The sequence below is a fragment of the Equus asinus genome, chromosome 11, assembly GCF_041296235.1.
Source record: "Equus asinus isolate D_3611 breed Donkey chromosome 11, EquAss-T2T_v2, whole genome shotgun sequence".
NCBI lineage: Eukaryota > Metazoa > Chordata > Mammalia > Perissodactyla > Equidae > Equus > Equus asinus.
In genome coordinates, this window is record NC_091800.1 from 2643769 (window position 1) to 2657531 (window position 13763).

At 37.2% G+C, this 13763-nt stretch overlaps 1 protein-coding gene across 2 annotated transcripts in view; it reads left to right on the top strand.

Annotated features, from left to right (window-relative positions):
* Positions 1 to 13763, top strand: part of RNF17 (ring finger protein 17) — a 154370-nt gene that overhangs the window by 91366 nt on the left and 49241 nt on the right. For both annotated transcript variants that reach the window (XM_070520312.1, XM_070520313.1), the window contains exons 21-22: positions 532 to 682; positions 835 to 953. In XM_070520312.1, coding sequence (XP_070376413.1) covers positions 532 to 682; positions 835 to 953 — 270 coding nt within the window. The remainder of the gene's footprint in view (positions 1 to 531; positions 683 to 834; positions 954 to 13763) is intronic.

Here is a 13763-nt window from a genome sequence, read left to right on the forward strand (position 1 = left end):
AGTATCTTTAATGGTTGCTTTCATTGTATTGGAATTTATTCATTCCACAAATATTTGTTGAGCACCTATTATTTGACAGCCAGTATTCTAAGTCTTGGGGATACACTGGTAAAAACATGGATGTCTTTGCTGTGATGGAGCTTAAATTCTAGTAGAGAGAGAGAGACAACAAATGAAATATTTAGTGTAGCAGATGGTGATAAAGACAATAGAGACAAAGCAATCGGGGAGGAAGACAATTTTAGGAAGATCAAGCAAGACTCACAGAGGCAGTGACGTTTAAAATGGTTCCTGAAGAAGAAGAGAAGGGAGTAAGGCATGAGGATATCTGGTGGAAGTTCATCTCAGGCAGAGGGAAAAGCCGGTTCAAAGACTCTGCAGTGGAAATGTCCTTGGGTATTCAAGAAAGAACAAGGTATCCAGTTTGGCTGGAATAAGCTGAGTAAGGGAGGACAGTAGGAGACATGTTGTCAGAGAATTATATGTTATGTGAAAAGGTTTAGAAAGTTAAAATTGTTTTTCTTTACATAGTTTAGAAGAAAAGATGGTAGCTGCTTATGAAAACTCAAAATGGGAACCTATTAAGTGGGAAAATGATATGCACTGTGCTGTTCAGATCCCAGATAAAAATCAGTGGCGAAGAGGCCAGATCATCAGAATGGTTACAGACACATTGGTAGAGGTAAATGCAGTGAAAAATATAATGATGAAAGTGAATGATTTTGTATTTTTATCCTGGAGTTATTTAGTCCAATTTTTATTGTGCTCTTCAGTTTGCAAAAAAATGTTTTGAAGTGTTGTCTTTCCATAGACTTAAAGTTATTGTTTTCATAGGTCTTGCTGTATGACGTGGGTGTTGAACTAGTAGTAAATATTAAATGTTTGAGAGAACTTCAAGAAAACCTAAAGACGATGGGAAGATTATCTTTGGAATGCTCTCTTGTTGATATAAGGTAGTTTTTAGCTGAGTAAATTTTCTTATTATTGAATATGATTTTAAATATTTTTCTTTTTGTATGGTTTTAATTTTAATATTGCTAACGTTCTGAAATTTTCATAAAATCTAGTAAATTTTAAGATTTTAAGAAGAGGGAAAGAAAAATTTGGAGCACTTAAATTTTAGTGGTATTAAGGAAATAGAGATAGGTAAGTATGACAAGTATCTAGATAGAATTCAAACTGTTAAATATAAAGCTTGAGGAACAAAGGAAGATAGAAATAAAATATATTTCTTAAGCTTAGAATTGTGTGGAAAGCTAAAAATGTGTAAATAACAAAAAAGAGTGACTTAGAGAGGATTCTGGGAAAATGGCGTGACATAGTTTTTGCATCTACTGGAATCCTACCATAAATACAACAGCTTGGATGGCAAAAGTGAAGATTTCACCATCACTATCTACAACAAAAGTAGGCAACAACATTTCCCCTGGTGGGCCCCCCAAGTACAAACAGGTGTGGCACACCATGAACCTGGACCCTTGTGGTATCAGCTTTTGTCTGGGAGGATGCAGAGTGAAAGCTGACTGGGATGCTCACAGCTCTGAGAATAGGAATTGACAATAGTATTTCACTGGAGAATGCAGACCAATTTGAGAACAGCAACCAAAACTGAGAAAGGAGAAATGGAGGATGCTATTCATAGTTGAATGCAAGAGATGTGTAATGTGCCCAAGTTTCATGGTTCTGGACCCTTCTTAGCCATATAATCTCTTGAAAGTAAAAAGCTCTCTTCTATGACCCCACACTGAGGAGAAACTGCTCGGAATAGAGCCTAATGTAAGTAAGACAGTGGGGCAAAGGAAAGAAAAGGTGCAGGTAAAAGTAGGGGAGAGGAGCAAGGAGTCCAAGTATGAGGCCATGTTTTCTGTCATTTTGGGAAAACAACACAAGAGATAGGTCTAGAGCCCATGAATCTAGAGCAGCAATTGTAATCCACCTCTTCCTCCTAAGAGCACAGGACATTTTATTTCATTTAAAACATGAGCAAAACGGACTGCAGTGGAGTTCCATGTAGATTATTATAAGAAAAAAGTACAAGACAAGACGCGAGATAATATCCTTAGAGGCAATGGAGATCCACCAAATAGACATGCTCACAAAACAAGAAAACTGTGACCTCCTATTTCAAAATGAACTAAAAAATTTAGAAAATGACAGACTCTATGAAGCACAGCATAAAACAGAATTAGGAAAACTAGAAATAAGATTGATTACAGAAAAAGGAAGATTTAGAACCGTATGATCTCACTCATAAGTAGAAGATAAAAACGACCAAAAAAACCCACATAGCATTGGAGATTGGACTGGTGGTTACCACTGGGGAAGGGGGGGGAGGGCAAACGGGGTGATTAGGGTCACATGTGAGGGGATGCACTATAATTAGTGTTCGAGTGGTGAACATGATGTAATGTATCCAGAATTTGAAATGTGATGTACATGCGAAAAAAAGAAAAAAGAAAAAGGAAGATTTGAAGAGAACACTCAAAGAGTTAGAAATAAAAGAAAATCATATCAGAATTGTAGATTAAACTAGAAAAAACACAAAAGCAAGTACACAATAGATAATGCCATGAGAAATACAAGATAGGAGGACAAATTTTTTAAATTGAAAAAAATTAAAATCCAAAGGATTCAAAAGAAAATAAAAGATACACAAATAGATTAAAAAAATAAAACAAGCGTACATGTAATAGGAATCTCAAAGAAGAAAACTAAAAGAAATAGAACAAAACAAATACTAAAAACCCAGTATGGGAAAGTGTTCCTAAACTAGAAGACTATTTAAAACTGTATATTGGGAGGGTACACTGCATATTTTGGAAAATCAATTCAAGAATGCCAACACTGAGCAATTATCTAGTAAAATTATTGACTTAAAGAAAATCACAGTCTTCACTAATGCTTTATGCCAGAAGGTAATGGAGTGGCATTTTAAACATACTCAAAATGGCAAGGTATGGGTTTCATATCCAGCCAAACTGACCTTCAGATATAAAGACCACAGACAAATTGACATGACCACTCAGGGAATGTTGTTTCTCGGAACCATTCCTGAGGAATCTGTAAGAGAACAAGCTTTAGATTAACCAACAAGGCATGAAAGATTTAATATAAGGCCTGAAGGCAAGCATTAAATTTATTTTACCTAAAGAACTAAGATTAAACAATGGTGATTAGGGAAACAGTATAGTATGCAAAGATACAGCACAATTTTGCAAAACGAGGGGAGAAAGTACATATAAAAAGTTGAATAAGCTTACTGTTTGTCTTATTGGTATTAACTAGGAGTAAATACTTCAGATAAGATGTTGGGTAGAAGAGGTTGCTAACACTATTGATTTAACATTGCAACTATGTTAATATTTTATATAAACAAATCAGTAAAAACATAAGGGAAAGGAAATTTATTGTATATAGTGGTGGCATAACCTGTCAGAGAGGAACTTCTTCAAATGACTTTAAAACGCAATAAGTTGACTGTGTATCCTTACCAGAATATATCCTGAGGACTAACACATAACCCCCACTCCACCACCAAATCATCAGCTGTTTTCATTAATCTCAAAGTTGGTTGTAGTGTTACTGTAACTACTGTGTGTGTATTGTGAGATAAGTAGAAATAGTAATTATGGACATATTAAAAACTGGTGTGGTTGATAGATGATAAAGATGTGAGATTAAGGTTAATTTACCTTGTATTCCTGATTTTGAATCAGAAGTATCAGTAGAAACTCATGATGTATTTTTTAAAATTTTTTTATTGTGGTCTAAATAATTTATAGCATTGTGAAATTTCAGTTGTACGTTAATATTTTCCAAACACCATATGAGTGTGCCCCTGCCCGCCTTGTGCCCACTCCCTACCCCGGTAACCACTAAATTGTTTTCTTTGTCTGTAAGTTTGTTTATATTCCACATATGAGTGAAATAATATGATATTTGTCTTTCTCTGTCTGGCTTATTTCGCTTAACATGATGCCCTCAAGGTCCATCCATGTGGCTGCAAATAGGATGATTTTGTCTTTTTTTATGGCTGAGTAGTATTCCATTATGTATATATACCACATCTTCTTTATCCAATCATCAGTCAATGGGCATTTGGGTTGCTTCCACATCTTGGCTATTGTGAATAATGCTGCAATGAACATAGGGGTGCATGAGTCTCTTTGAATTGTTGATTTCAAGTTGTTTGGATAAATACCCAGTAGTGGGATAGCTGGGTCATATGGTAATTCTATTTTTAATTTTTTGAGAAATCTCCATACTGTTTTTAAAAGCAGCTGCACTAGTTTACATTCCTACCAGCAATGTATGAGTGTTCCCTTTTCTCCACAACCTCTCCAACATTTCCAACATTTATTATTTTTTGTCTTGGTGACTGTAGCCGTTCTAATGGGCGTAAGATGATATCTAACTGTAGTTTTGATTTGCATCTCCCTGATGATTAGTGATGTTGAGCATCTTTTCTTGTACCTATTGGCCATCTGTATATCTTCTTTGGAAAAATGTTCATATCCTCTTCCCACTTTTTAATTGAGTTGTTTATTTTTCTGTAGTTCAATTGTGTGAGTTCTTTATATATTATGGAGATAAACCCCTTATCGGATGTATGATTTGCAAATATTTTCTCCCAGTTGATGGGTTGTTTTTTCATTTTGATGTTGGTCTCTTTTGCCTTCTGGAAGCTCTTTAGTCTGATGAAGTCCCACTTGTTTTTTTTTCTTTTGTTTCCCTTGTCTGAGTGGACATCATAATTTGTAAAGATCCTTTTAAGGCTGATGAGTAAGAGTATACTGCCTATATTTTCTTCCATAAGTTTTATGGTTTCAGGTCTTGCCTTCAACTCTTTGATCCATTTTGAGTCTATTTTTGTCTATGGAGAAAGATAATGGTCTGCTTTCATTCTTTTTCATGTGGCCGTCCAGTTTTCCCAGTACCATTTATTGAAGAGGCTTTCTTTTCTCCACAATGTTCTTGGCTCCTTTGTCAAAGATTAGCTGTCCGTAGAAGTGTGGTTATTTCTGGGCTTTCCGTTATGTTCCATTGATCTGTGTGCCTGTTTTTGTACCAGTACTGTGCTGTACCATTACTATAGCTTTGTAATATGTTTTGAAGTCAGGGATTGCAATGCCACCAGCTTTGTTCTTGTTTCTCAGGATTGATTTGGCTATTCAGGGTCTTTTGTTGCTGCATATGAATTTTAAGATTTTTTTCTTCTATTTTTGTGAAGACTGTCATTGGGATTCTGATTGGGATTACATTAAATCTGTAGGTTGCTTTAGGTAGTATGGACATTTGAACTGTTTATTCTTCCAATCCATGTACATGGAATGTCTTTCCATTTGTTTATGTCATTATTGATTTCTTTCAGTAATCTTTTATAGTTTATCTTGTATAGGTCTTTCCCTTCCTTGGTTAAACTTATTCCTAGATATTTTATTCTTTTTGTTGCAATTGTACATGGGGTTGTATTCTTGAGTTCTTGTTTCCTTGGTTCATTATTAAGAGTATAGAAATGTCACTGATTTTCCTTGTTGACTTTGTATCCTGCAACTTTACTGTAGTTGTTGATTATTTCTAACAGTTTTCCAGTGGATTCTTTAGGGTTTTCTATATATAAAATCAAGTTGTCTGAAAAGACAGTGAGAGTTTGGATTCCTTTTATTTCTTTTTCCTGCCTAATTTCTCTGGCCCACACCTTTAGTACTATGTTGAATAAGAGCAGTGAGAGTGGGCACCCTTGTCTTGTTCCTGTTCTCAGAGGGATGGCTTTCAGTTTCACCTGCTGACTATGATGTTGGCTGTGGTTTTCTCATATATGGCCTTTATTATGTTGAGGCATTTTCCTTCTTTACACATTTTATTGAGAGTTTTTATCATGAACCGATGTTGGATCTTGTCAAATGCTTTGTTTGCATCTATGGGGATGATCATGTGATTTTTATTCCTCGTTTTGTTAATATGGTGTATCACATTGACTTACTTGCAGATGTTGAACCATGCCTGTGCCTGTTGTATGAATCCCACTTGATCATGATGTATGATCTCTTTAGTGTATTGCTGTATTTGGTTTGCCAATATTTGTTGAGGATTTTTGCATTTATGTTCATCAGCAATATGGGCCTGTAATTTTCCTTCTTTCTGTTGTCCTTGTCTGGCTTTTTGGTGTCAGGGTGATTTTGGCCTTGTAGGATGTGTTAGGAATGTTTCCGTCTTCCTCAATTTTTTGAAATAGTTTGAGAAGAATAGGTAATAAATTGTCTTTGAATGTTTGGTAGAATTCTCCCAAGAGGCCATCTGGTCCTGGACTTTTATTTTGGGGGAGCTTTTTGATTACTATTTCAATCTCTTTACTAGTGATTGGTCTATTCAGATTCTCTGTTTCTTCTTGATTCAGTTTTTGGAGGTTGTAAGAGTCTAAGAATTTATCCATTTCTTCTAGATAGTCCAGTTTGTTGGCATATAGTTTTTCATAATATTCTCTTATAATATTTTGTATTTCTGTGGTATCTGTTGTAATTTCTCCTCTTTTATTTCTAATTTTGTTTATTTGAACCCTCTCTCTTTTTTTCTTACTGAGACTGGCTAAGGGTTTGTCAGTGTTGTTTATCCTCAAAGAACCAGCTTCTTGTTTCTTTCATCCTTTACCATCTTTTTTTGTTTCCATTTCATGTATTTCTGCTCTAATTTTTGTTATTTCCCTCCTTCTGCTGAGTTTGGGCTTGCTTTCTTCTTGTTTTTCTAGTTCTGTTATGCGTAGTTTAAGATTTCTTATTGAGCTCTCTCTTGTTTGTTAACGTGGGCCTGTATTGCTATAAATTTCCCTCTTAGGACCACTTTTGCTGCGTCCCATAAGAGTTGGTATGGTGTGTTTTCATTCTCATTTGTCTCCAGATGTTTTTTGATTTCTCCCTTTATTTCTTTGGCAACCCATTGGTTGTTTAGTACCATGTTGTGTAGTTTCCACATTATTGTTCCTTTTCCAGCTTTTTTCTTCTAGTTGATTTCCAGTTTTATGGCATTTTGGGCAGAAAAGATAGTAGATATGATTTCAATCTTCCTAAATTTATTGAGGTTTGCCTTGTTTCCCAATATGTGCTATATCCATGTGTGCTTGAGAAGAATGTATATTCTGCTGTTTTTGAGTGGAGTGCTCTCTCTATATATATCTTTTAAGTTCATCTGGCCTAGGTTTTCATTTAAGTCCACTGTCTCCTTGTTGACATTTTGTCTGGATGATCTGTCCAGTGATGTAAGTGGGGTGTTGAGGTCCCCTACTATTACTGTGTTGTCGTTGATATCTCCTTTTGGGCTTGTTAATAGTTGCCTTATGTACTTTGGTGCTCCTGTGTTGGGTGCAACATGTTTGTAAGTGTTATGTTGTCTTGGTGAGTTCCTTTTGTCATTATATATTGCCCCTCTTTGTCTCTCTTTACCTGTTTTGTCTTTAAGTCTACTTTATCTGATGTAAATATGGCAACACCTGATTTTTTTGTTTGCTATGAGCTTGGAGTATTGTCTTCCATCCCTTTGCTCTGAGCCTATGTTTGTCTCTAGAACTGAGGTGTGTTTCCTGGAGGCAGCATATTGTTGCGTCTTGTTCTTTAATCCATCCTGCCACTGTCTTTTGATTAGAGAATTCAGTCCCTTTACATTTAGAGTAATTGTTGATATATGAGGGCTTAATATTGCCATCTTATCGCACATTTCCCGGTTCTTCTGCATTTCCTTTGTTTCTCGTCCTGTGTATTTTGGACTACCGATTTGATTAGGTAATTTTCTCTGTTGATTTTCTTCATTTTCTGCCTGTTTATTGTAAATGTCTCTGTTCTAATTATTTGTTTAATGGTTACTCTTAGGTTCATATAAAAAAATCTCACAGTTGAGATAGTCACAGTTTTCTGATAGCCTCTTATTGCCTTAGACTATACTGATTCCATCCCTTTCCTCTTTCCCTTCTGAGTTGTTTTTGTCGTGTCTTTTTCCATCTTGTGTTGTGAGTTTGTGTTTAAAATGATGAGATCATTTTTGTTTGGTGTTTTCCTTCTCTTTATCCTTGATGTTAAATTTAAGTGTTTACTAACCTGATCTGATAGAGAGCTACCATTTTCTGATTACTGCCTACCTATTCATCTCCTTGCTCAGGGCTTTGTAGCCCTTTCCTCTTTTTTTTTTTTCAGTTATGAGGGCCTTCTTGAGGATTTCTCATAGGGGGTATCTTGTGGCAGTGAACTCCCTTAGCTTTTCTTTATCTGGGAAAGTTTTTATTTCTCCCTCATATCTGAAGGACATTTTCGCTGGATAGAGTATTCTTGGCTGAAAGTTTTTGTCTTTGAGGATTTTGAATGTCATTCCCCTCTCTCTTAGCCTGTGAGGTTTCTGCTGAAAAATCCACTGAAAGCTTGATAGGGGTTCCTTTGTAAGTTATTTTCCTCTGCCTAGCTGCCCTTAGTATATTTTCTTTGTCCCTTACTTTTGCCAGCTTCACTACCAAATGCCTTGGGTGGGTCTTTTTACACTGACAAAGTTAGGAGATCTGGAGGCCTCTTTCACATGGATTTCCAGCTCCCTCCGCAGGTTTGGGACGTTTTCAGCTATTATTTCTTTGAACAAGCTTTCTGCTCCATTCTCCTCTTCTTCTCCCTCTTGAATACCTATAGTCCTTATGTTGCATTTCCTGATTGAGTCAGATATTTCTCTGAGAGCTTCTTCATTTCTTTTTAGTCTTAGTTCTCTCTTCTCCTCCCTCTGAAGCATTTCTACAGTACTATCCTCTAACTGGCTGATTCTCTCCTCCATATTGACAGCTCTGTTGTTTAGGGAATCCAGGTGTGTCTTTATTTAATCCACTGTGGTTTTCATCTCCAACAATTCTGACTGGTTCTTCTTTATGGTTTCAGTCTCCTCTGTGAAGAAGCACCTGAGTTCATTAGTTTGTCTTTCTGTGTTTTCTTGTAACTCATTGAGGTTTTTTCTGATAGCTGTTTTGAATTGTTTTTAGTTTAGTTTGTGGATTTCTGTGTCTTCAGGGTTGGTTTCTGCGTACTTGTCAGTTTCCTTCTCATCTGGAGCTTTAATGTACCTAGTTATACTGCTTAATAGTGTGGATTTTTGTTTCCCTGTGGTGCTCTTACCTGGATGCAGCTGCCACGTACTGCCGCTCGGTGGGGATCAGGCGCTGTGTATTCTGGGACCGGCATGAGCAGGGGCTCCCCAGCTCCAGCCACTGACTGCTTTTCTCTCTGAGCAACTTATCAGTGGCAGATGTGGAGCTCTGGACAGGGGGAGGGTGGCTCTGCTTCCCGAGCACTTCCCCCAGCCCCTGCTTGTCTCTCTGTTCGGAGCTCTGGGCTATTGCAGGACTCTGCACTTTGCCTTTCCCCACTGCCACTACCACGCTCTCTGCTCCGTGCTCTGGACAGTTCTGGGGCTGGAGTACGGGGCAGGGATGCAGCCCCTCCCTCACCTGTACACTTTCCCTGCCAATGCTGCCATGCTCTCTGGGCCATGCTCTGGGCGATCCTGGGGCTGGACTGCTGGGCAGGGCCGGGACACCTCCATCTCCTGTGCACTTTTCACACCCCCACTGCCATGCTCTCTGCACCATGCTCCAGATGATTCTGGGGCTGGAGTACTGGGTGAGGACGGGTGCTCTTCTCACCTGTGCCCTTCCCACTGCCATAGCCATCTGTCTCCATGGAGCTCCTGCAGATCAGCTTCCACTTCCTCCAGAGGATCCAGCCCCACCAGCACCTTCTGGCATATGGCTGCGTGGGTCTCTCAGATATCTTTTGTGATGTGTGTATGTCCTCTGTTGGTGTATGAATGTCCATTTGGTTGTATCTTAGAGGGGAATCCAAGGGAAGACCTCACTCCGCCGTGATGCTGACATCACTCATGATGTATTTTAATTGTAAAATTGCATAGTTTTTAGCTTTGTACCATGAAGGACCCAATATCAATGAGCTATGCTGGTGTACAAATTGTGTTCTCCAAATACTATTTCTCATGAAAAGAAACTAGTGCTCTTTGGGAAAATGTCTGATTCCACATCTTGGACAGGAAATGTACAACATGAGCCTAGAATATCTCATCATAACAAAAAAGCAAGAGAGCTATAAAAAAATTATTGGGATTATGACGAAAGGACTCAGTGCCCAACTTCAATAAACTTGCACTGACCAAAGATGGGACATCTTAAGCATCAGTAGGATGATAATTGTAATGTAGTAAAGCATTGATATGTTTAAATCCCAAAGTTCATAAAGTGATTTAAAAAAAAACTCGGTCACTTTTAGAGGATTCTAGGGAACTGCCTCATTATTCTGAAAACTAGTGAATAAGGAAAATGAGCATTTGTCTCCCTTTTCCTGTACAGTCTCTATTTCAGGATAATCAAGTAGTTGATAAGGGAAACTTGTTCTTTATAAGTATTCCAGGTAACAAAGGAAGAATATCATTCGAATAACACCACTTTACAACCTCAGTAAACTAAGGGATCTAGAAAATGAATATCAGTGGCTGCTAAAATCATGAAAAAAGAATCAGATATTGTGTACCTCCTGATGGAAGTACACAGCTCTTCTGAAAAAAGAAAAGTGCAAACTTGCATCTGATCAAGACTCTAGAACTAACTGAATTTAAAAGGAAATACAAGGAACAGAGGAACATGTTACATGCCATGGGAATGTAACCAGCTAAATCCAAACCACGGAAACTGCCAAACAAATGACTCAGTTTCTTCAACAGAAAATTGCAAGGGAAAGTGAGGGAGGGGGCACTCGGTATGTATGAACCATTCACGATGTGTGGACTTTGTTTACCAATTCAAACTCTCTTGAAACATCAGGAGAAAATGAACACTATCTGAATGGTTGATATTAAGGAATCATAAGATTTTTAGATGTGATAAAGGTGCTGTGGCTATGTTTGTTGAAAAAGACTTATCTTTTGGAAATATAAAATCTTCAAATGAGATAATGTGGAACTTAAAATAATGGAACTTAAAATTAATCAGGGATGGGCATGAGTACGTGAGAGTATAGCTGAAATAAAATTGGTCATGTATTGATAATTTTTGAAGCTGAGTGATAGAAACATCAGATTTATTATATTCTCTCCACTTTTTAATATGTTTGAAGATTACCATAATAACTTTTTAAGGTATTAAGAAAATATTCAGATAATCTTCAGCTAGTAAGAAAAATCTGTAAATAAGATGTAACTTAAAGGAATATAGGAAAATACAGCCTGTTCTAAATACATTATTTAGGAGGAAAATGTTTGGTAAAACCCAATATGGCTCTTCCTAGATTGCAGTGTTGACTATTAGCTTACAGTTTTCCCAGGCTGGAAGGGAGTACTAGGAGCACTTATTGTGAGTATGTATTATACTCAGATTTCTGTTTGAAAAATACAGAAATTGCCAATTCCTCCTTCTAGCGGACCTTTCTTCATTGATAAATCTGTGGCAGTAAAGCCATAGTGTCTTTGTAACAAGAATTATAGAATCTTAACCTTGAAATCCAAAGAGCTTAGAGGCGTCATGACAGTAATTTCTTTTATACCAGCCCTAATAAGTGGACATTTTAGACCTGCTTGAAGACTTCCAGTGCTGTGGAGCGGACTTCTCAAGAGAGCTTGTTTCTTTACCAGGCAGCTTCAGTTGCTGGTGTTTTCTTACATTGCGTTAAAATTGGGCTCCCCATATCTTCTCAACATCCTAATTTTTCCACTAAGACTTTTGTTTTCTTCCAGGCTATCTACAGTTTTCTCAGATAATCCTAAAATAACATGATTTCTAAACTTCTTGCTTGCCTTCTCTAAATGTTTTCTGGTTTAAGTTGGAAGAATTATTTCTGGTATATTCTGAGCAGCTCTTACTAAAACTATAAACGTGTATTAGCAGTTGTCACTAAAACTATAAATGTTTAAAACTAGTCGCTATGTTTTGCTTAATGCAGCACGTTTAAATTGGTATTTTGGGGGCCCATCCTACTGGCATCATGGTTAAGTTTGTATACTCTGCTTCAGTGGCCCAGGGTTTGGAGGATCATATCCTGGGTGCAGACCTAGCGCCTCTCGTCAAGCCATGCTGTGGCAGTGTCCCATATAAAATAGAGGAAGAGTGGCACAGATGTTAGCTCAGAACAGTCTTCCTCAAAAAAAAAATAATAATAATAATTTGTATTTGAGGGATGAGTTGGGTTGAATTTCCTAAGCAGTTTTCATTGAACTCACATTGAGCTTGTGAATACTAATCAGAAGCCTAGTGGTCTGAGCTGTAACTCCATTCGAGTTTAAAAGATCCCAAGTATGTCAATCTCTCTTTGTTGACTGTCCCAGGATTATCATGCCCCATGTACCCTGAGGAAGAAGGTAATACCAGCTGAAACAGGTCAGAGTTTACAGGCAAAGACGCAGTACTGCCCTAGAGGAGCAGGACAGGCCTTGACATCTTTAAAAGGGCTTTGCACTTCCGGGCTTCATAGAACTGGCACTTGCTCTTCTCTGCTCAAGCCTATTATGAAGCTATATTTGTTTCTACACTTATATAATTGATTTTTTCACCAAAATATAGGTTTTCCGTTTATTCTTGTCAAATTTCATCTAATTCGTTTTGAAATTCAAATATTGTTCAGCGTCTAGGCTGTTCTTTCTAGTGTATTATCTATAAATTTGAAGGCATATCTCTATTGAGTTAACAGTTTGTGGCCAAATTTAACTAACATGTACCATGTATTTGACCTACAGAATGTTTTTATAATTTTTAACTATTTGTCAACATTTTCTTAAAAACTAGTAGGTGCCACATAAATGTTTAAATTTATGGCTTCTATTGACAAAAATCAGAGTATCTAGTCACTGAAGTAACAGTGTTGCCAAAAATTAATTGACTTTCCCTCCAGAGGTTCAAAAGAATCATTAACTATTGCTAAATAAATCCTAGCTACTGTTCACCAGGGTGTACTGGATATAATCCTACCTATGGGAAGCAGCTTTATCATTCATTAAAGCCTATGGGAGGATCACTTCCTGTTGCTTTGATGTGCTGCCCACCATTACCCAAATCTTACAGGGATGCCTGTAGTTTGGGATTGTCTCAGATTTGCTTCCTAATTTGAAGCAAACCTATCTAGCCAATTGCTGTTATTTGGCTAAAAGACAGACATAACACACACACACACATATACATGTTTGTGTGTGCTTTTTCAGACATGAGCACAAATAGGAATATTAAAAATCTGTTCGCAAATAGAGCTAAAAGGTCCTGAGGACCCTTTCCACATTATTATAAAAGCTTTAATGAACTGTTTAAAGTTACAGGTTTATCCCACCTATTTTTGTCTTACCCCCAGGGATCTCATGAAAGAACTCCAGATGCACTACACAGTGACACCCAACATTTACTGTCTACCAGGGCAGACTGTACAAAATGCTTTACTTGTATCAGTTCATTTAATCCTCACAACACTAACATAGGAACTGTTATTATCCCTGTTTTACAATTAAAGAAAATGACACAGAAATTAAGTACCTTACCCAAAGTTATCTAAAAATATGATATTGGTTTATCACTTTTGAAACCTGATTTTTTAAAAATTGAGATTAGAATAGGATGTCTTGTTCTTGGTGACCCCTTTTTGTTCTAATTGCTGGTAGACCATCTGTTCAATGCTCTTGAAAAGCTCATCAATGGTAGTTTCCGTAATCCGCCTGTTTGCGCAGAACATTTCTGCAATCTCACAGGCGCCTCTGACATT